We start from the raw sequence: 23,000 nt of genomic DNA, 5'->3' as shown, positions 1-23,000 counted from the left end.
CCATGGAAGATGATAAAAGGTCTTCAGCTACTGAAGACAAAAGGAGTCTTTTGGGGTGTGCTGGGTCACACCCCAGATGGACTCAGCAAAGCTCGGTGCATCTGCTTTGAGTCAGACACAGCTTTGGAGCAGGTGGGGTTTTTAAAATACATTTTATGTCCCACACTGGTAAAATCAAGCTCAGAGTCCAGGTCAAGGCCTGAACACATTTCTGACAAAAGCTGCAGGAACATATCATAGGAAAACATCTTTTGAAAGCAATCTCATAATTTATCAGGTGTTGATGTGTCTGTGCACTGGCAAGAATGCTGCCTCAAAGAACGGGGCTGTGGTGGGCTGGGGGGGCTCTGGGGGGCTGCTCTGCTGCCCCTGACAAGGCAGGGGTTAACTGTGACACCACGGGAACTCCAGGACCCAGACACACATGTTTAAAAGTAGCACTTCTCTCCTTAAAATAGTTTATGGATCTTACTTGGGGATAAATCCAACACCCTGGAGCAGAAGGAGACCTATTAATTCCTGAGTTTTTTCACGCCGTAGTAAAGCAGCGGTTTTATTTGCCCGCCTTGTGTAAGATGTCAGTCATTTTCCCACTTGCATTTCCATCTACAATTTAACAAGGCAGCAGTTTATTTCCAGAAGCCCCGGCCAGACCCCAGCCAACTGCGTCAATATTTTGTTGCTTACACAAATGCCACCATTAATGTCAATACTGCGTTCCGGGGGAGGCTTTTTCCCTTTCTTTTTTGTGAGATGATGCACGCAGAGCTCTGGAAACATGGGAGGGTAAGAGCAGCCTCTCTGAGCCTGTACCTGGTGCTGAGGCACGGGCACACTGCTCAGGGCACTGACCTGACCAAAGGCATTTGCTAATTAATTCATTCTTCCAAGAGACTTAACTGCCTCTTGCCTTTGGAAACCAAGGCAAAAGCCGAGCCAAATCCAGAGCCTGTCAGAAAACATGGAGAGACCCTTATTGACTGCAGAACACTCCAGAGGAGGGAGCTGCCTGGTGCCAGCTGCGGAGCAGACAGGGGCAGGCGTCCAACTCAAACCGGCCGCTTTGCTCTCCCGCACGGCTCCTCGGTGCCACTTTTGGGATGGAGGAGAGAGGCAGAGCTTGGCTGTGCCAGGGGCTCCCCACCTTCCTCAGCCTCCTCCTACAGCACTGCTTTGGGGTGTCTTTCCTGTGCTGCAGCAGGTCACCATGGGCTGACCATGGCTGGCTTGGTTGAGGGATGCTCCTGCAGCCCTCGCTGTCTTGTTGCCTTTGGCACGCTCTCCCAAAAACCCTCAGAGGTTTTCTGGTCCAGCATGAGCTCATCCCTCTGCCCCAGCCTCCCCGTGCATGGGGCTATCAGGGCACCCCCAGCACCTCCCTGAATCCACACCCCCAAAAGCTGGGGGGTTTTAACCCTACACACGGCTAAAACATCTGAAAAAATCCCCAGGGGAACAAGGAGAACCCAAAGAACAAGGGGCTGACAGCCCAACCAGCTGGGGAAGCCCTGCAGGATCTCCTTCCTAATTCCTGCATCAGACCACTTTTGCATGAGAACAGAGCGGCCTTAGTGTGTCAACAAGCCCTAAACGCCCGAGGGCAGCTGGAAGTGAGATGACATTATTTTTTTTATTTAAAACGGACTTCTTAACCTACAGGAAAGTAAATGTTCTTCTAGGATGGCCAAGAAAACCACACTGGGATTTTCCAAATGGGCATGACTGACTGTTTATGAGCAAAGGCTTCCAACGCAGGAATAAATGGCTTGCTCTCAGCAGGTTTTCCTTTCTATATTTACCCTCACCTGAAATGAACATTATTGCACACTGCAACACTTATTCCCTCTGATCAGGGGAGCGGGTGAAGAACTAACCAGCCGCAACATGTCAAATAAATTGTTAATCTGGTGTTTGCACGGGCAGGGGGAGGAGGGAGTCCCCTGGGTTTGGGGCAGGCCCCAGGTCCTGCTTACAACTCCCACCCCAGCCCTGCAGGAATGCTCTGCTTGCCTGCTGCTGCTGCTGGCTGCTGGGAGCTGGAGCTGGGCCCTTTGTGGAGCTGATCCATTGGTCTCCAAGAGGTCTCCAGCCCTGTGGCAGCCAAGCAATCCTGATCACAGGCAGCTTGTGGGAAGAGGTGGGACCTGGTGCAAGGACCTGCCCAAGGCTGCATGACTTCTGAAGAGCAAGAAGTCCACTCAGATGGCAGGTGAAGGTTCAAGCATTAGATAACCTTCTCCAAAGCACTGGACTTTGCCATCCATCTCCACAAGTCCCAGGTTTCTCTGGCTGTTTCTCTGCCTGTTCTCAAGGAGAGAAGTCCCTATGGATGCAAAGGGGTGGTGCCTCCCAGGGACAGGAACAAACTGTTCTGCTGATGCCCAGCGTGGCCATACAAGACCTAGAAGTTTCCTTGATAAGGGGCTGGGGGCTGAGCCATTGTGAACCAAACCTCACCATGAGGCTGGTCACTCAGCTGTAAAATCTCTCCTAATCCCAGCCCTGGGGAAAGGAGAGGACAGGGAGATCACCTGCCTCTCCAGGACGTCACCCACATCACATGGCTCCCTGGGTCACGCTCACACCCACCACCACCCTCAAATCTGGGCTTGACCTCCAATTTACCTTGAAGTTCACTAACTAATTGTGCCATCCGCTCTGGCACGCCAGCTGGAAAAGGGGTTCACATCACCCCAGGAAGAACAGCGGGATTAATCCTCCATGCTAGTGGGGGAAGTTGATCAGTCATTAGTGTCTGCGGGTGCCAGGGATGAAACAGCCTTGTTCTGCTCACAAGGCTTCCATGTACTCATGCCAGACAGGACCTGGGTTTTTTTTCCCAGCTCGAACTTTTTACTTTTGGAAAAGTCTGTCCTTGTCAGAATAGCTGAGCAAACCCTTCCCCAGGCAGCCATTCCAAGAGAATTTGTGTTAATACAGATTAACGAACATAAAGCAATCTAGATAAACCGCATTAAGCCAAAAACACCTTTGAACTCTTTTTTTTCTTTTGGATCACAATTCCTCCCCGAGCGCTGTGTGTGGTTTGGGCCTCCCTGTACCTTCAGCTTCCCCAGAGCCAAGCTCTCCACCAAGCCACAATTTAGTCAAGTCAGCAAATACAAAGATTATCCAGAGCCAGCGGCACCAGCAGCAACCCAGTGCTTTGCACGGGGAGCCCAGACCCAATTTTGGGTGTGGGGGTGTCCAATGGGGTTAGATGGCACGAGAAGCCTCTCCCCAGCTCCATGCACAACTCCCAGTCACAATGCTTGGGCTGTGGCCAGGCTGGCTGTGTGACCATGGACCAAACCCCTCCAAGCCTCAGTTTACCCAGCACCAACCCATGCCCTAAACCAGATTGGTCTGGAACACCCTGAGACCGGGCACTGCCCACAGGAGGCTGGACAGGACAAGGGGTGGTTTGCTCCAGTGGCTGCTCCCTGTAGCTCAGACACGTCCACTGTGACTGAGGTGGCAACAGCCAGAGATGGAATATCTCACAGGAAAGGTCATGCACCACCTGAGGAGCAGGGAACTGACAGATACCTGGTGCACATGGTGTGTCATGGGTACATACACACCTTGCATGCCCCTGCCAGAGCAGCACTGCAGCAGGCACTCACTTCTCCAGAGCACTCCCAACCAAAATCAGGGACTAGGGCAAACCCGGCGCCAAGGCATCCTCTCACCTGGGCAAGGTGTAAAATAGCCCTTCACACGCTGGCTGGGACACTGGGAGCTCCTCAGGATCCAGCTGTCTGCCCACGTATTTGCACCAGCATCCAGCACGGGAACAATCCAAACCTTGTCTGGCGCCCAGGAGCTCCTGCAAAAATAGCTTTCCTGGAGGACTGGGCAGAGGAAAACTCCAGTCTTCCCCTGCTCTCCCCTCCACACCCTCCCAAAACACCTGCTAACACTTTCTGCCCTCCACCCTCATTGCCTTCCCCCTGCAAGGCCGATTTCCAACAGCCACAGATGCAGCTAGGCTCCAAGCTGACACTACCAGGGCTCTGCCTCTCCTGTTGGGATGGGGTTTGCTGTTTCACAGAGAGCTTTCTGCAGCTGCTCAGCACAGCAGCTCACAGCTCGGGGCACTGTGCCTCTCTCCCAGGTGATTTGGATCGGGATACACCAGGAAGTTTGCTTTCACCTCCTCTGTCGGCGCGTGGGCGTGCAAACAGTGACCAGCTTCTCCGCTGCTTCCACTCCTTTAAATGGGGACTTTCATATTCATCAGGCTTGGAAAAACATTGCCATCTTTTAAACAAAAAATCCATTTCCCCTTCCACGGGGGAAGGTATTTCTGTTTGCACTGGCAGGCTCTCCCCCTGGCCGCGCCCAGCACGGTCACGACGGTGGGGCTGCAGAAGCGTGGCCATTCCACAGGTGAGGAAGGTCCAGCCACGGAGCTCTCTCTGCTCCTGCCAGGAAAACGGGAGCCTTCTTGGGAAGCTGAGCCCTCTGCTCCAGGCTGGGTTTGATTTCTTAGGGGAGTTGCTTCAAGCAGGGCAGAGAAGACCTGTGTGGGCTCCCCACAGCCCCTCATGGATGAAGCAGATTCACAGCTAATTGGTCCCTTCCAATGTGATCACCAGGGTTACACATTTCTGACGTGACAAAAGGGCAAATTGGAAATCTCCCTATGGAGTTTGCTGCCTAACACTCCCAGCGCTCACCCTGAAAGACTCAAAATCCCAATTTCCTCCCTTGGGATTTCAGCTAGATGGCTTGGCTAAAACAAATGAGATTAATCTAATCAGAGAGATGGATGGAGCACATTGAAACAGTAGATTAAAAGAACCCACCCAGGCCAATTACCAGTGCTTGCCTTTGTGGCAAGCTAAACCCACTCAGGAATTAGATTGCCTTGCAGAAATCTGCAGGAAATGCATTAAAAATACATTCTTCTATTACAATCCTTCATGTCACCAGTCACATGGGAAAGGAAATTAATGCAGGGGAAATGCATATATATTTAAATACAATTGCCTCCTCTGGGATCAGGATTTATAGGTTGGAAGCAACGGGCCCTGCTCTGAAACAGAGACAAGAGCAAAGTGCAGTCCCCTCAGGAGCTGTGCTGTTCCACTCTCTATAAATGCTATTTCCCCATCCTCAGCTTCCTCACGCGAAGGTAAGGATCAGAAAAGTGCAGGAGCAGGGTCTGGCACTGCACAAAACACATAAGGAGCACTGAGGGAAATTCCTGGGTGGGATTTGGGCCAGGCAGGTCTCATGATGAGCTTTAGTGGTTTTGTTTCTCATGCCCAGTTGCTTTCCCACTCACAAGCTGTCCCCACGGTTCTGAGCAGCTGCCCCATTCCCATCCCATCCCATCCCATCCCATCCCATCCCATCCCATCCCTCAGTGCCGCAGGTGCTGGCTGGCAGCTGTCATGGATGTGGAGGAAATAAGAGGGGGAAAAAATGCCGGGAGGGAGAAAAAAGGCAAGTTGTTTATTGGCACACAAGGAGTCTCATCCCAGCGTCTGCGGGTTTGCCCTTCGGAAGGTTTAACCCCAGTCCCAGAGAAGTGCAGGAGAGCTTACAGCAGGTGACCGGAGTCAAGCCCTCCTTTTTGGGCCCACCAAAAAGGGACAAGCTCTGAGGAACGAGGGAGGAGGAAGGATGCTGCGGCGGCTGCACGGCCAGCAGCGCTCCCCGACGGCTCCGGGCCGGGATTCGATGGCAGGGCGGGATGCGATGGCAGGGCCGGGATGCGATGGCAGGGCCGGGTGCGATGGCAGGGCCGGGATGCGATGACAGGGCCGGGATGCGATGGCAAACCCCGGGCTGCCCCCGGGTCTCGCCGCCGCTGCCGCCCCTCAGCGCGACGCCTCACACCAGGGCCGTCGCCCCCCTCGCTCACCCCCTCCGCCCGTAATGGGAGCGCCCCTCCGCGCCACCTCGACACGGCGCCTGGCGCGGCCCATTGGCGGAGCAGGGGGAGTCCCGGCCCGCCGGGCCCGAAGGAGGCTTTGGGGTGGTGGGCGCGGGACCCCGGGGTGCGGGCAGCGGCCGAGGGCAGTGCCCGCTGTTCGCTCCCTCAGTGCCCGGTATTCATTCCCTCCCTCAGTGCCCGCTGTTCGCTCCCTCACACCCGCTGTTCGTTCCGGCCGGCACTAGGGGTCAGCCCCGCGCCGGGGATCGCGGAGACGACAGGGAGGCGGGACCCCTCACAGCCACAGCGGCCGAAGTGATCTGTCTGTACACAAACGTGCACGTTTTCACTCAAAAGCTGCTCAGAAAATGCTTTTAACCCCCTTTTCCTCTCGAGGCTGGGTTCGCGTTCCTTGCCTTATTTTTTACCCTGCCTTTCTGCAGCCAGGCCTGCTCCGGTTCTCTCCCGGAGCCAGCTGTGGGCAGTCACCGGTGACATTTCCACACTGACCATTGTGCATGAAATTGTCCTTGGAGCGACTTTGGGCTGCCAGGGGTCGGCTTCTCCCACACAGGTCTGCGTGCATATAAATATAAATGTGTATCTTTATATTCAGGCTTGGCTTTTCTCTGTCTCGTAGCAAAAAATGTGTGAGAACGGGGATGGAGGTGGGTTTGGGTCTGACTGAAGAAGTACCAAGAAAATAAGATGGCTCTTGGAATAAGCAAAAAAAGTTGGAGCCTGTTTTATTTATTCATTGCTTCATGATTTACTAAGAAGTTCTTAAATCTGATGAGTGTCAGGTATGAGTCACTAATACGGAAAGATTTAGAGGCTCCAGCTGTGTAAGCTGTGATTGTGACATGAACAAAGCAGACTCTGCAGAGGAGCTCTCCTCTGAGGCGCTGGTGTCTCAGCTGAAGAGCTCTCTAAGTGACTGTCTCTGCACCTTCTGCAGAAGGATCTGGCCAGGCTTTGTCCCTGCACACCTCAAGTCACTGATGTGGCTTTTTCCTGCATGAAAGAAATTGGATGTTGGACAGAGAAAGCAAGGGGAGTACACCTGACCCTGACGTGCTCTCAGGTGCACACAGTCACCCGGGTTCCTGTGCTGGCTGCTGGTTTATCTGCATCCCTCCAGAGCATTCCTGGTTCCCACAGCAACCCTCTGTAATAGGGCTGTCCCTGATCTGCTCCTGGCTGCCTGAGGAAGCTTCTCTCACAGATTTCTGTTGATTTACCTATTATTTTTTGTTTTCATACTCTTCCCCCCCTACAGGGCAGTGGATTCATTCCCTCCTCAGCCTTTTAATTTTCCTTGATGGACCATATTCTCAAAAAGATTTCCCAAAGGCCTTGGTTCCATTCAGCGGGAGCTGCTGGAAGTTGGGTGCAGGTTTGGAAGTGCAATCAACAGCAGGCAAGAGTTTGGGAATTCTCAGGAAGGAACTTCTCCCAGCTGGATTATTTCTGCTCACATTCTCCGCGTACCAGGCAGGGGTGGAATCCATTCTCCTCCAGTCTCTCAGATCTTGCCTCAGCTTGTAAAAATTCATCCAACAACTCCACCGAGGCCAGCAGGAGATAACCCTTGGCACATCAGGATCTGAATAAACCTCTCAACTAGAAAAAGCAGGAGTCTTTTTTCCTCAAAAACCTGTCACTATTTGGTGGGGAAGGCTAGGGGCTGTGGAGCTCACTGAACTGCAGTGCACATCAGGCCTTTTTAACTCAGTTAAAAACTCAGATTCTGCCTGGGGCCTGTAACCTCTGCTGAGGTGTCAGTCCCAGCCAGGGCTGTGAGGGATAAAACCTCATGGTGCTTCAAACCATTAAAGCAGCTCAGTGTATTTCATGTCAGCCTGAAAACCTGACTTGCCTTGCTATTAGAAATGGAACATACGGTATAAATTTAGCAATCCCTGGTGTATTTAGCATTTCACATCAGTCGGGTTTTACTTGACACGAAAATCTGAACTTTAACCTGTATTTAAATGTCTGGATTTCTTGCTCTAATTTTACAAACTGAAATGTCCTAATTCCTGGCAAGCCCCAGGTCTTTGCTGGGTAAATGTTCTGAACTATGGTTGCCCAAATGGGTCCTGGTGTCACAGGAACCACTCGCTGCCGTGCTGCAAAAAAGGATTTCAGTGGCTATCCCCAGTACATGGAGCCCCCAGGGACACAGTCCTTGCAGATGTACTTTAGTGGGGGCAAAAATGTGCTTTTCTAACCCTCCATCACGTGTAGAATACACCCACAATGCCTGCAGACCCTCGTGCTGTCTTTAACAGAACATTTGGATGTGATTTTACGCATAAATTAGACTCAAAATAATAATATTCAATGTTTGGGTCATTATGACTGGCTGCAGAAAAAAACCAGCTTCAACCAAAGCTCCCAAACCCCCCAGCCAGTGCCTGCAGGATGAGAACTGCCCTGCTTTGACACAGACCCCCAGCAGGACTTGGGCACAACACTGGGGCCACACACAAGAGCACACACGTGTGTCTAAGGTTGTTTATTAATTCGGTCTGTTCTAAGTTGCACAATTATGAAAACAACAAAACGACTGCTGGAAGCCCAGGAATATTTACAATCTCGCCTTGTTGTAGTGAGGTCAGTCTATGTTGTTGCACAGATTGGTTATGTTTGGTACCACAAGATGTTTAAAATTCAGACAAATTTGAACAGATTAACAATTGTATATACAGGAAATAAAAGGAAATTCAAGTATCAAAATACAGACAGATTAAATAACATTTGTATTACAAATCAGCCCCACTGCCATACATCACAATTAGCAAAAATGTCCACATTGCAAACTGAACTCGACTGTCTCTGCCCTGTCAGGGAATCCCAGGTTATTCTTCTGTGGGTAAGAAAAATGTCTGAGCTGGGTTGACTTAGCGAGAACAGCACAGGTACTTTTCTTTTGGGAAAACAAATTTAAGGTAATATCAATGTGAGATTTAAAAGGGAGACCTTTGCAACACGACAGCGTTGTGAGCGCTGTGCTGGCTCCAAAACACGGATCTGAGCAGAGCCAGGGAAATGCTGCTGCTGCTGCTGCTGCTGGAAACTTCTGAGGTGGGTGGAAGGAGCATTAAAGCTTTGGCTCCACCCCAGCTGCACACAGAACGGGACAATTTCGGGGCTTTTTGGCATCTGCTCTGTGTCTCAGCAGCCTCCTGAAGGTACAGACTTCACTACAGGTACAGCCTGGAAGGTGCTGCTTCTTCTCCCTGGGAGGGGGGACAGGCGTGTACCCCTAAAAAGTTGCATAATTTCTTCTAAAAAGAGCAATCCCAAAGCAAGTTTAAAGTCAGCTGAACAGCTAAGGTTAGCGCTGATTTTTTTTTTTTGTAAACACAAAATAAAAAAAGGATAAAGCATCTTCAATTTGAAAAAAAAAATCATCCCCTCCTATAAAAAGAAAGACAAAACTCGGCAACTCTGTTTGCCAGCCATGAGTGAGGGCTCAGCCCACAAACCAAAGTCTGTGAAACACAATCTGTCTTTAAAGAGAGGAACAGAGGAGCCCCAACTCCTCCCGGGCAGGTAATACAGCAGATGCAGTTGGATGCAATGTCATGTTCAGCACCAGAAATGTGGGGCAGTTTCCTCCAGATAGCACAAAACCCTGCAGGGAGGAAGAGCCCGAATACTGCACAGTGGGTGGGTGGAGGTGGCCAGGAGCCAACAACTGGCACAGCCCAGGGTCAGCCTCCAGCACTGAGTCCCTTGAGAGACCCCACCACACTGAACTGCCAAAACAACTGCTCTGTCTGTGAGGAAGGTGAGAAAGGGAGTATCTGGCTAAAGAATGGATCACTAAAGACAACCACAGGTTTACACATGGGGCTGGAATGGACCACCAGGGTCACCGAGCCCAGTGCCTGAAGATTGGAGTCTTCATCACCACGTTACCTCCAAGCCAACCTCCAAAAAAGCTCACGTGTCAGAAAGGAAAGGTGTCCCTCCTCCCAAGCAGAGGTTCAATTTGCAATCTCACCAAAGACTTGTTGCCAACACACCAAATATTTACACTTACACCAGTATGAATTGCAACATGTGCATAACAAGGAATGTTAGGTTTCCTAAATTCATTGACTTAACCCAAAATCTCCACTCCCCCTTCCCAATCCTTTACAGGTCTGTGCCCTTGGGATTATGGTTCACTTCCCTCCCAGCCTCACTGGTGAGAGAGACTAAAGGAAATCCTGACATACAGCAGCAACTGGAGTTAAACAGGAATTACTCGGGCACAGCGCTCCCGTGGCAGCAGGTCCCACAGCCCTGCCAGGGAGATCACCACAGACACACTGAGCTGCATTTTGCATCTGAAGAATTCATATCACAACCATTTTAACACTCTCCCCAGAGGGGAACAGTCTGAAAACACGTCAGTGACAGCCCAAACCACTGTGAAACACTCGGTAATTCAGAAAAAAGCAAGCACACAGCACCTTTGAGGTGGTGTCTTTGGGGACACTGGGCTCGGATGGGGCCAAGCCACCCTCAGGCTGATGTGGTTTGTCCTTGGGGATGGACTGTTTCAGTGTAATGCCCAAAATTTAACTCCTTATTTGTTCATCTTCTGAAACGGTTGCACTAATTAAATAATGAGCTAGTATCAAAAAAGTGCTAAATCACAACTGAATATACTTAAAAAAACCCCAACCCTTCAGGGCATAACTGCATTTAAAAACAAGACAGGTGCACAGAGGCTGGAGCAGGGAGTTGTCCCCAGGAATTCAGTGCGGAAACGGGAAGAAACGGGGTCCTTGCCATAGAAATGTCAAGTATTGCAACACGACAGTTCAGGGGATAAGGAAGCTTTGTACCATCGGGGATATTGGCCACAGCTGCTCTGGGGTGAAAGATCCTTTGCAGATTCTTTTCCTCAAGTTACTTCCATTTGCTATAAAAGCGTGGAGTGGCTTGGAGAACAGGGTGCAGACTTACCCTACCAGGTTCTCACACAGGAGGAAGTGATCTCCAAGAATTTGGCGTTCTCTCCTGTTCACCCAGAGCTGAAGCAGAGTAAGTACCATCAGAAATGTGCACACCACGCCCCTGCTAAGACTTTCTATCATGCTCCTCGCCGGACTGCAGGATTCTCAGTAAATAAAAATCTGTTTTGTTTTTTTTTCCTCACCAAAATCTGCAGTGCTACATTGAAACCGTGAACCGGATTTGCTCTGTGTCACTTTGTTAGAAAAGAAACCGGTGGAAAGACGTTTTGTCTCAGACTAGGAAAGGCGACATCGCTCTTGGCCTCCGAGTGTCGAGTTTTCCTTTGCTAGGAATGGAGATGAGCAGCTTCCCTCGGCGGAGCTGGGTCCCTTCCCCCCTGTGCTCTGGGAGCCCTCACCGAGCAGCCACGCACCCACTCTGAGGCAGCCACCCGTGCCAGGGGGAAGATGATCTTCATGTCAGGAGGCCACTGCATCCAGGTCTCTGCCAAGCTACTACATCCCGTGGTAGGAGACGGCTGCCCGGAGCTCAGCTTCGCAGAGGCAAACAGAAAGGAAGATAATGGAATGAATTTCCGAGTCACACAAAAACACCTGCTGGGAGAGGCGAGGCGAACGGCCCGGAGACGGGACACAAAAACCGTCAGGGCTACGGCCACGGAGCGGCAGCGGCGCCGTCTGGGAAGGGCTGCCTGGGATCCCTGCTGGGTTTGGGCACCCTTAGAAAGGCACATGCTCTCGTGACCCGGATTTAGGGGGTGTGGAGGGACCTGCCCTTCCCAGCTGAGAGCAGGGGGAGGTGAAGAGCTCAGAGCTCTGACACTGGGGGGACGTGTGGCAGCTGTGTGGTGAACACCTACACGTAGAAACTGCTCTGCCACCCACGCCAGGGACTGAGTTTCTCTTAGAGGGACACAGAAACCTTCAGGGCACTCTTAGAGCTTGGAAAAGTGCTGATGGAACCCAAACCCAGCCTCCTGGAGCACCTCAGTCACAGCAATGTTCTGTTGTCCACAAGGCCTGGGCTGGCAGGGTGGCACTGCAGGCCCTGGGCAGTGCTGACTCTGTGGCATATGAAATGTATGTACTAGACTGAGCTTTCCTTATTTTTTTTGCTCTAACACTTTTACTTTTAGTCCTCTCACTGGGTTCCCACTGGCTGAGCCCTCAGTCTGAGGTCAGTTTGCCATTAAGTCGCAAATGACTTGGGAGATCAAACTCATTCCTGAGAAAGAGCTAAATAAGAACTTTGAAACACCAAATTTCACTGCAGGTGAGGGGAAATGAAAGATCTGAGGCAGCAGCTCCAAAGCCACATCAAACCTCACACAACCTGCTACTGGGCCCTAACACCAGGGGCAAATAACCTAGGGCTGCTCCCTAACCTCTCCCTGCTGCTGCTGCTTGTGGTGCCCAGCTGACACCTCTCCTCCCCAGCCTGGGGCTAACATCAACATGTGCCTTTGGAAGCTTAACCACAGGCTGCCACGTGAGAACTTCACGAGAAGTCTGGTGAGTGTAAACACAAGGCCTATGAGGGAAAGAAAAACCTACAAAGGACTGAAATGCATGCAACCAAACCCCCCCTCATGTCCGAGGGGACAGAGCTCACAGTGGGAACGATCACACCCGGCCCAAACCAACGCTCCCCACCACCCAGAGCAAGTTCTGTGCTGGGCTTTGAGGAAGGAGACTGCGGGCAAGGGCGGCTGTGAGGGAATTGAAGTGCCCGTGTGTTATCTGCAGAGAGCATCACAGTGGTTAGTGTCGGTTCGACTGGCAGGAAGGAGAGGTGAGTTCACTGAACAGTACACAGCCGTGGCTCAGTTGGGAAGAGGAGGATCTAGGAGGAGGGAGTGTGTGCACCGAAGAGACAAGAGGTCTCCATCAGTCCAAGGACAAGGTGAGATAGAAAAAAAAAGGCCTGGGGAGTATCACATTGCCCCAGGGATTCACAGTGCCAGAGCGAGGGGGGAAGACGTGAAAACGGTGGGCGGCTTTCCTGGATCCACATCTCCGACTGCCAGCCTGCCCTCTCTGCTCCTCCCGCCTCGCCTGGCGGGCAGCTACAGTTACCCTTGATTCCGAGTAAGGAGATTCACAGTGTTCAGCAGCGATCAGGTACAAAAGCCGTTTAAGTCTACAGTCTCCTGAGTGCTGCTGCCTTGGACGCGGTGCCTACGCGGGCTCAGGGCGAGCAGCTGGAGGAAGAGGGAGTTTAGAAGAGCAGACAGATCAGATCGCAAAGGCACGGTTAGACGGGGCGGACGCGGGCGTTTGCTTTAGAAGATAGTGGTCTCATACTTAGTGCTGAGGGTCCGCTTGGAGTCCTGCTTGGGGTCCACGACCCAGGAGACACTGGCATGAGACTGGGAGTCTTGGTCCACTTCAGGGGGATCCAGCTAGAAAACAAGGAGAGAAAGGGCATCTTAGGACACCTGTGCTTCTAGGACAGGATGAGCAGGGACTCAAAGCACGGAGCGCCTGCCTGCCTACTGCCCGTCCCAAAAACGTGATGTGTGCAAGGAAGCAGCTCTTGCTGGGGAGGCATTTGAGTCCTTCACAGCTAAAATGTGTCTGGCCAAGTCAGTCTCAACCCAGCACCCCAAATGACTCCCTGCATTAGGCTGTGAGTCCCTGTCACCATCAGCGACAGCTTTGCTCATCTCAAACAAGCATGAAAAATGAAAAAAGCTACAGAAATGGGACAGAGGCAGACAGGTCCTGGCAGGTGAGCTCCCACGTGCTTCACCCTCCTGACCAAGCACGGCTCTTCCTCTTGTCCTGCTAAATCAGGGTGCCACGGGGAAGTTACCACCCCAGCAGGAGCAACGGGGTTAGCTGAGAGCTGCCACACTGCATCAGCAGGGGCGGTGGGAGCAGCAGAGCCCCTGGCGTGGGCCAGAATGAGCATGGGGATGAACAACAGGAGGCAGGACACGGGGCACAGCAGGAGATACAGAAGTGGGGAGGCAGCCTGGGTGGGTTTGGAATGGAGGATGGCAGGAAGAAGGGTAAAGACCTTCGCTCCAGGACTAACAGACTGCAGCGGCAGGTAGGAGGGGCGGTGTGTTGTACAGGTGTGACAGTAACAACAGCGGGTGTCGGGAGGGAGCGGCACCTGAGCGGGGGGAGCAAGCAGAACACAGACAAAAGGACACATTAAAGGAAGGCAGTGGCTTGTGCAGCAGTCCCTGCTCCTCAGCAGCTCCAGTCTTAGCTGGTTTTGGCTATGGGGAATCCCATGCTGCAGCTCACCTACGTATCTCACTGCAGCTCTGCAGGGTTTGCACGTGGAAGCTTGTGCTGAACCCAGCAGGGCACTAAAGCCCCATCCCACCTGAGCTATTTCCACCTCTGCCACCCTCTGTCAGCCCTGCAGCAGAACTGACAGACACAGAGCTGCAGTGCCAGCAGCAGGACAGGCACCTGGACATGTCTGGGCTCCCCCCACCACCCAGGGGAGGCGTAGGGCTGTGGTGCCCACAAGAACCCCCAGCTCAGCCCAGCAGGTCGCTCCTGCCCGCACCCACGTACCGCGGATTTCCTCATGCCTGCTCGTGGTTTAGGCACCGGTTTGGAAGATTTTGTTTCAATCATTTCCCCTGCTCCAGCACCCAGAGGCTTTGCTCTCTGGGCTTGCAGGGCGAGCTGGTAGGCGACCTCGAATGCCTGCCCCAACGTGAGGATGATCTCGTACGTCAGGTTCTTGGAGAGAACACAGAGAACACAAAGCTGTCAGATCACACTGTACACAGTCCCCCTTGTGCTCAGAAGCTGCTCTGGGGTCACAGACCTTCCCATCAGCAGGTGACATCCTGCTGTGTCCCTGGCAAAGCCACTGAGCTCCAGATGTGGGGGGAGCCTGACCACGGTGCCTCCCCCAGGGCCTCCTGCCCACCTGTAAAGCCCCACCAGTACTGCAGTTCAGCAGCACAAAGAAAAATAGCCCAAAAGTCTTGTGCAATTTTGATTCTGCTCAAGTATAAAAGCAAATCACACTTCTACCTTCTCTGAGTTGTTAAATCAGCCCATTATGCTCAACATAATTGAGAGCATGTTAGGGGTTTGTGCAGAGCACATTCCCCAGGAGGGAAAGCTTCTGCCCTGCTTTATTCAGCGCTGGAGATGGCAGGAATGAAACCAGACAAATATTCTCTTTGTCCATAGAGGTCCAAAGGACAGGCATTTGAACCAAGACTACTTTATGGTAAAAATGGGTGAAAGAACCCTGGAAAGGAGCAGTCTGTGACTAGCCAATAAAGCTGAGGGATGAAACAAACGGGCTGTGAAAGCCCAGGAGATGTGACATGACAATGCACTCACCACATCCACAGTGCTGAAGACATGGCAGTAGTGATGGCTGGTCTGCAGGTCCTTGGTGATGTAGGCAAAGGTGCAGAGGTCCTCAGGGTCCTGAGCAGCACAGGAGATGTTCCGGATCTCGTGCTCAGCAATGACATTCTGCCAGGGTCAACCACAAGCACCCGTCACCCTTCTGGGCATGGCAAATACACCCAGCAAACAGTGGCTGTGGGGGTCTCCCAGCCACACCAGTCCCAGCTCCCTCCCATGGCAGGAATAAATGGCAACATGGTCCACAAGCAGCCAGTCTGCCAAGCCTTGGCACTCAGGTGATCATCACCACCTTGGTATTCTCCACCAGCTCCAGAAGCTCCCCAGGACTATCTGTGGCTTCTGGAGCCACAAAAAGTGACCTGCAGTCCCCAGGCAGGTGGGATTGCAGGCTGTGTCCCTCCAGACACTGACTTAGAGTAATCTGCAGCTCACCTTGTTGGAGGCATCGATGAACTTCACCCCTTTGTACGTGATGGACAGGATTATGGTTGGGATCTTCTTCATGTGCTCCGTGGATTTCTTCAGAAACAAGAATATTCAAGTGACCAACTGTGAATGGATGCTCCCTCTTTACCTCCACACCAGAGACCCCCCAGGCCTGTACAGGAAGTTTTGGGGATCTGGGACCAGGAGGAGGAAAGTTAGCTCCTGGTGGAAGCAGAGGGGAAGAGACAAGGACCTGAAGAGAACCCAGCCACCACTTCCCCAGTGAAATCACCCACTCTCCCAGACCCTCTGCATACTGGAACAATGCTCTGGCAGCTCACCAGACACAGTGGCACTGCCTATTTGGTGGACAGGGCTCAGAGAACCACTGAAGTCTCCCCACCCCACCCCACATCATCTCCCCCAGGCTGCAAGTGAAGCCCCCAGCCCCTCCCTACCCTCATCTTGGCACAGGCGTCCTGGGTGGACTCTGTCCCTCGGAGGTCTTTGATCAACATGGAGCCCAAGTACTGTGTGAAGGAGGGAGAGATGTTAAATCCTGCCAATGCCAAGGCAATGGCACTGTTGTGAGACCCCCGAGCTCCTCATCCTCATCCTCACCACCCCCACTACCCAAAAGCCACTTACGTTGGCCTCGTACCCGCAGGACTCGAAGATGAGCTTCTCAGGCTGGTGCTGCCAGTTTTGAACAGGGGCATAGGGGGCTGCCAGGCTGGGGGGGCGCAGGGTGAGCCTGGACTCCCGACGGTCCTCCTGCATGGCAAGAAGCAGGGATGTGAAGCCACAGTGGGCTGGAGCAGCTCTCACTGGGGCTCCTTGAGCTGAGTGGATTGAGGTTGGCAATGGCCAAATCCCCCAGGAGCTGGGTGGAGGTAGCACATGGGGTTAAGGTGCCAGTGCTGATGGAAGTGTGAGCCATCCATTTTGAGGTGAAACTGAGGTCATAAAGGAGCTGCTGACTCTTATGTCTGAGGGAAGCTGAGCCTGACCAGCTCCCTCCCTGCATCATCCTCCCTTATCCCTGGCTCCAGAGATGGGGGAGCCTGCAGAGGGCCCCCAGGACACACAAAAACACCCACTAACCTGTGCTTTGTAGCGCTCAGCTCTGGAGTAGGGAGCAACCTCAGTGCCACGATCGTGCTGCCTCCTGGCAGTGTCCCCAGAGGGCAGCAGGAGATCAGCAGATCTGCCTGTGCAGGAGTCGTTCTGGCTCAGGGGAGACGACGTCTGGGACATCAAATCCTGGCACTGGAAGGAGCAGACACCACAAAGGGACCCAGTCAGCTAGGGCTGTGCTGTGCTCCCCATCATTCCCTCCACAGTGCCCAGCACTGAGTGGGCTAATGGGGTCAGCTCCTGCCTCAGTGCCAATCCCACCCTTTACCTCCTGCACGAGACACCTCACATGCTCCAGGATGGTTTCAGCCATGTACTCACCCTTTGTGCCCAGCATGCCTCTGCCTCCAAGAGCTCATCCCAGGAGGGCAGGGGACACGCTGGGCTGGGGGCAAGGTGATTCCAGAGGGGTGGGCTCCCTTAAGCACTAAGCTAAGCCCCCGAGGGCGATGATGAGCAGCCACCCCAGCAGAGGAGCCGGGAGCGGCCGCCAGAGCGCGCCCAGGGCCCGCAGGCAGGGCCAGAGCCTCGGCACAGCTGTGGCCGCATTATTCCCATTATTCCCATTCATTCTCGCTTGATTTGCCATTGACGTCCGCTGGAGCTCACCAGCTGCAGCGCCAGGAAATGCTGCAAATGGCCCATTCTCCCAGGCAGCCTCCCCGGGCAGCATCTCAATCAGCAGAGCAGCCTCTCCCTGCCTCAGCAGCCTTCGGCTCTGATCCTTCCCTGGCTGCTGGTGCTCCTGTGCCCCTTCTGCCTGGCACAGGGCACTGAGCAGCGGGTCTGTACTGGGCACCCTCCCAGTGCAGCACCAGAGTGAACCCTCTCTGTTCTCCTCTCTGTTCTCACACTTGAGCCCAGTTCCTAAAGAATCCCGTGTCAGCAAGCAGGACACAGCAGCCCAACTCACTTCAGCTGTTTGGGTTGCAAAGGGTGGGAATCCAAGAGGGCAGAGCTCTGCAGCAGGGCAAGGACCAGATGTTTAGGTTGGGTAAATGCTAATCACTCCAGTTCCTGCTCCAGGAAGCTGATTAGCAATCTCTGGGAGGAGGCAGCACAACATGCTACCCCATATTCCTGAGCTCAGGGTCGCTCTGAGCCCAGCAGCTTCTGCCAAACTCAGCTCTCAAAAGCCAGTTTTCAGGAAGAAGGGGAATGTGATGCTTCCCTCCCAGCCAAGCCCCGTAACAAGGGCCTGACATCCAAATGCTGCCACTCCTGCAGCAAAAATCAACATCCACACATCTTGTGGAGTGTTACTTGGCAGCGAGAGCGGGAGCTCTCAGCAGCCCAGCCGGGCCAGGAGAGGGCTCTGGATCCCAAGGGTGCAATCAAACCCCAAGTCCCAGCTGCAGCCCCTCTCCAGCTGGGCTGGGGCACTCCTGCCTGCTGAAAGCTCCCACATCTCTGACCAGGAGCCAAGGGTAACAAAGTGGGCTCAGAGCTCCTTTCTGTGCAGGGCAGAGGTGGGAGTGGCACCCTGCACCCCTTCAGTGCAGACACCTAATCCCAAGGGGCAGCCTGGCCTTTCCCATGGGATCAGCACCCAGAGGCTGACCTGCAAGGGCTGCAATTATCTTGCCCCACTCACTGCAAGGTTGCCCCTGCACAAGAATTTGCTGCTTGTGTGGCTGGAGAGGATGAGACAAGCAGCTGTATAGACACCACTGGCCACGGCAGGATTTCTCCCAGCACTGACACACGATCAGGCAGGGAGCCATGAGCAGGGACTCACTCTCAGCTGTGAGAACCGTGGTGGCTTGGCTGGTGGCTCCTCGTAGGGTCTGTCTGCCAGGGAGGCAATGATCCTCTTCCGATGGCCCAGCAGGTTCACTTTCAGCACCTGCAGGGAGAGATCAGGGTCAGCACGGGCACAGAGCTGAGAGACTTGCAGCAAGTGCCAGCCCCAGGGAACAGGGCAGGGCCATGCTGCCCTGGCAGGAGGGGGGGGGACACTCACATTCACTATCTCAAGCTCCCAGAGGTTTTTCACAGTGTCAATAGAGCTGTAGCCACTCGAGAGGAAGGACTGGATGTAATCCTGCAGCCCCAGGGAGTCGAGCCATGCAGGAACTGATGGCTGGCTGTTCCCATCACAGCCCAGGGGTTTCAACTGTGAAAGCACAGGAAAGGTGTTAAAAGCTGCAGGAGCAGGGATCCCAAGGGATGTGGAGGTCAATGAAAATAAATTTACAGGCCATCACTATCTCCACTAGCCAGTAACAAAATCACTGTACAAACAAAGGATCAAGACTGGCAGGAGGAAGAGTCCCACCATCCACATAACCTGGAAGAGCAGTACACCCCTCCTCCTCCTCCCTGCGACTTCCCACAGCCCTGCAGATGCAGGGTCTGGCTTTTCTCTCCCCCGTGCTCACAGCCATGCCTGGCAGTGCCCGTCTGGGCTGGTGCTGACCTTGGGGAGGGAGCGAGCAGCCTGGAGCAGCTTCCGCCGGTGCTGCGGGTCACCGATGCCGATGTCGCGCAGGTCCTGGTCCTCCATGACATTACAGCCCTGTGGGGACAGCAGGCAGTCACACGGCAGCAGGGGACAACAGGAGCCACGCCCGTGTGTGAATGGACATCACTCAGGTAGGGCACCCTCCTGACTTGACCTCCAGCACATCCTGGCAGCAGGAGGAGGAAGAGGAGGAAGAGGAGAAGGATGAGGAAGCTTCCAAGGCTGGGAGCTCTGTCCCATGTACCGACCTTGGGCACAGAGAGGGCTGACACGAGCAGAGCTACAGCACACAGAGCACTGCCCTCCCCTCCCTGCCCTTAGCCCCGAGGCATGGCTTACTGCCACCTCCCGTGGGATTGACACACAGAGGCTTTAAACATCCTCCAACAGCACCCAGGCAAACCCCAGCCCCCTCCATGCCCCAGCAGGGGCTCTGGGTTCTGCTCAGCCCCCCTCCACGGCCACAGGGAGACCTGCACTGCTTTCCCTGGCAGCAGGGGAGGGTCAGGTGTCTCCTGTGGCCTGGGCAGGGCCAGAGATGTCCAGTCACCCCACACTGTGCTGTTAAAACCCATTTTCTGCCCCTTCCCCCTGCAGAGCAGAAGCACACGGACTCCATCCCCCTTTAAAAGCCTCTGTCACAACCTGCCTCCCTGCCCTCCTACCTGGGCAGAGCTCAGCAGGACATGTCTCCCCAGGCCTGGCAGAGCCACGCTGCTGTGGCTGAAGGCTCCAGCTGGAGCCCAGTCCCCTCCCTGGCCCTGCCTCCCTCTGCTCCCCAGAGTCCCAGCAGGTGTGTGCCCACAGCGCTTCACTGCTCCACATTCTGCTTTTATAAGAGAAACCCAATTAAGGCCGGCTGCAGGCAAGGTGAGGGCAGGTGAGACTGCCAGGCACTCTCCACAAAGGGCAGCAAGGCTTTCCTGCCCCTTCCCATCCATGTTTTTGTGGGATTTCAGCAGGTGTGCTTTGCTGAGTGCTGCCTGCTTTAAGTGCAGTGAGATGCCCCAGAGCAGCGTGTCCTTGCCCCCAGCCATGCCAGCAGCTGCTCTGCTCCTGCCACGCAGCATCCCTGCCACCTCCATGGCAGGTGTGGTGACAGCAGAGCAGGATGGCACATGGCTCTCCACCCAGGAGCTGCCCTTCCCTCTACCAATTAACACTAGAGGTAAGAGATGCCCTGAGAGCTCTGTGCCCTGCAGCCCAGATCAGGCATTTAGCAAACAGCAAACGAGCAGTGGGTGCAGGAGGCAGAGCCCTCAACACCCCCTGACTGGGATCCTCTGCCTCCCCCTCCCTTGGCAGCTCAGATCCCACACACTGCATTCCTGGAGAGCTGGGAGGGGACACGAGAGCAGAGCCTGAGCTGACAGCCGTGGCATAAAGGCATTTATTTGTCTGAGAGTTGTTTAAACAACAGAAAAGTCGGGACTAAATGGCTCTGCAGCCCACGGTGGGGGGGATTAATTCTGTGTTTTCCCAAAGGCCAGCTCACAGACTGTGCCAGTCAGGGCCATTGTGCTGGGAAGAGCTACTGCCACTGCCCCAGAGCCCCTGAGCACCACAGACCATGGCCAGACCCTCTGCCCTGCACCCCAGAGCCTGTGAGCGAGGCCAAGGGACACCAGGGGCTCCCCTGATGGAGCCACATCACATGAACTGTTCTGTGCACCCCTCAAGTGCACAAATCAGGGAGTAAGAAGGGGCAGGTTGTTGCTGAAAGCTCCAGGCTGCCCGTTTGGTGCACAAGCTGCAACTCTCTTGGACTGGGAACAAATTCCCAGTGATTATCACAAGGAGCTGCTGCTCCAGGGCAGTGACCTCTGGCTGGTGGGCAGCAGCACCCCCCAGAAAGATGGAAACATCCCCTCCCCTTCCTTGTTCATGAATTTTAAGCCAAAGAGCCACATTTAATGTGCATTCCTGTAACAGCAGGGGATTGTGTGCTGGCTCCAGGGAGGAGGGAAGGGATTAGTGGGGATTAACTCCCCTGACAGACAGACACCTCACCTGGCAGGAATGCTGTATGTGTGCAAGGAATTCATCTCCTAGAGAGAGATGGCTTGGAAAGGGCTTTTTGAAATGGACAAAGAGGGCCAGAACAGGCGATGGGATTTCTCTCACAGGTTTGGAAAGCAAAGTATTACTGCCCTGTGAGGGGGAGGAGGAGGGAGGGACTGAAGTGCCCACAGCATGGCACACCTCAGGTACCTGGAACCTGCAGTTCCAATGCCTGGGCCTGCTCTGCTCCCTTGACCTGCCCATCCTGGTACTCTGTGGCTCCATCCCCCTGCAGAGAGCCAGGGCTGGAGCTGGGGTAGTGCAGGGAAGGTGCTGGCAAGGGCAGAGCTCACAGCCAGCCCTTCCCTTCGTGCCACCAGGACAGCAGGAACAGTCAGCAGTGGAATGAGCTGTGACAATGGCAATGCAAAATTTTCATGTACAAAAACTAAACAAGCTTGCTGATCCCATTTGCACTTTCACTCATGCTCACTTTCCAGTGTTGAGCCCTTTTTGGTGCTAATCCCCTTTGACATGGTGATCCCACATGAGCAGCACAGAGCTGGTGGCTCTTGCTCTCCACAGGGCACCAGTGCCAGCCCCAAGGCAGGGCAGTGGGTGTTCTCTCACCTTTGGCATCTCAAATTCGAAGAAAATTGCTTGTTCTGTAGCAAGGAGAGAAGGTAGTTAAACACTGTGAAGCCTACAGCTTTCTCCTGCACTCCTTATTTTTATGTGTCACATTAAATTCCCTCGGTGGCAGTCTGTATTCTCTGGGTACTTAACAAGGATAGACAAAGCATAGCAGCTCTGAACAAATCATTCCAGCCCTGGTGCAGGAGAAATGTCCTTCAAACCCATCCAGATTTCAACTCCCATGGAAAACAATAATCTGCCACTAAAAGAGAGAATTAAATACAAAGACACTGGAGATCTTTTAACCTTTGCCAGCCACACAGAGGAGCCAGACTTTAAACCTGTCTGCACTCAACACGCCCTCAGGCAAGAGCCAAGGAGCAGAGCTGCTCTGCACGGGCTGCTGCTGCTTTTTGGTTTTACCCAAAGGCTCTCTTTGGTGCTGGCCACAGGGCAGCAGATGCCACCTCCCAGTGCCCCTCTGAGGGCACAGGGCAGCCCCAGCTCCCACCAGCCCCTCCTCAGGTCCTCTGAGGACGGGCTCAGTGGGGAGAGCAGGGCTCCAGGACGTGCTCTGCCATCAGCCCAGTGCTCCAGGAGCCTCCAGCAGCAGCCTCAGAGATGCCAATTACAATCAAAAAGACTTTCCCAAGACGTGTTTCCGATGTTATTCCTTGTGACAAGTGCTTTTACCTTGCATGTTCCTCCTGGGTGCCCCAGCCCTGTGGGGCTGAGCAGAGTGAGGGAGGCTCAGGGCTGGCCTGGGCCAGAGCTCTCCCTGTCACCCACATTTTGGGGCAGTGAGGGACACCCAACAGCTCCTCCATGCCAACATCTCACCATGTGCTCTGTCAGGAACCAGCCCTCACCTGGGCTCAGCCAGGGAAATGCATTACCTGGGGCAGAGCAACTGGGGCTGCTCAAAGAGCTGAAGCACCAGCCTGGGCTGGGTAGGCTGAGTGCCACCCTGGGACCCAGCTGGCACAGACTGGCTGCCAAGCAGGCAGAGGGCCCTTCATCCCCCAACCTGGCCTTCAGCTTCCTCTGGGCCACACTGAGCCCCCTCCCTGGAGAGGCACCAATACCCAGCACCATGAGGGACCCCCCTGTG

The 23,000-nt window shown here is 54.0% G+C and overlaps 1 protein-coding gene across 7 annotated transcripts in view; it reads right to left on the bottom strand.

Moving 5' to 3' along the window:
- Positions 1-8,393: 8,393 nt before the first annotated feature.
- Positions 8,394-23,000, bottom strand: part of ANKS1A (ankyrin repeat and sterile alpha motif domain containing 1A) — a 73,162-nt gene continuing 58,555 nt past the window's right edge. For 4 of the 7 annotated variants that reach the window (XM_039695762.1, XM_039695767.1, XM_039695766.1 and 1 more), the window contains 10 exons: positions 19,208-19,306; positions 18,752-18,904; positions 18,527-18,634; positions 16,756-16,920; positions 16,300-16,425; positions 16,110-16,181; positions 15,658-15,744; positions 15,193-15,330; positions 14,404-14,574; positions 8,394-13,268 (listed from right to left, as the gene is read on the bottom strand). In XM_039695762.1, the coding sequence (XP_039551696.1) occupies positions 13,149-13,268; positions 14,404-14,574; positions 15,193-15,330; positions 15,658-15,744; positions 16,110-16,181; positions 16,300-16,425; positions 16,756-16,920; positions 18,527-18,634; positions 18,752-18,904; positions 19,208-19,306 (1,239 nt within the window). In that variant the 3' untranslated portion in view covers positions 8,394-13,148. Of the gene's footprint in view, positions 13,269-13,888; positions 13,988-14,403; positions 14,575-15,192; positions 15,331-15,657; positions 15,745-16,109; positions 16,182-16,299; positions 16,426-16,755; positions 16,921-18,526; positions 18,635-18,751; positions 18,905-19,207; positions 19,307-23,000 lie in introns of all 7 variants that reach the window. The other 3 variants (XM_039695770.1, XM_039695764.1, XM_039695765.1) reach the window with 3 other exon arrangements.

Source organism: Passer montanus, unplaced genomic scaffold (assembly GCF_014805655.1).
Source record: "Passer montanus isolate IOZ18808 unplaced genomic scaffold, ASM1480565v1 scaffold93, whole genome shotgun sequence".
In the NCBI taxonomy this organism is placed as follows: Eukaryota; Metazoa; Chordata; class Aves; order Passeriformes; family Passeridae; genus Passer; species Passer montanus.
The sequence above is the reverse complement of the archived record's forward strand: the minus strand, read 5'-3'. Positions and strand labels throughout refer to the sequence as shown.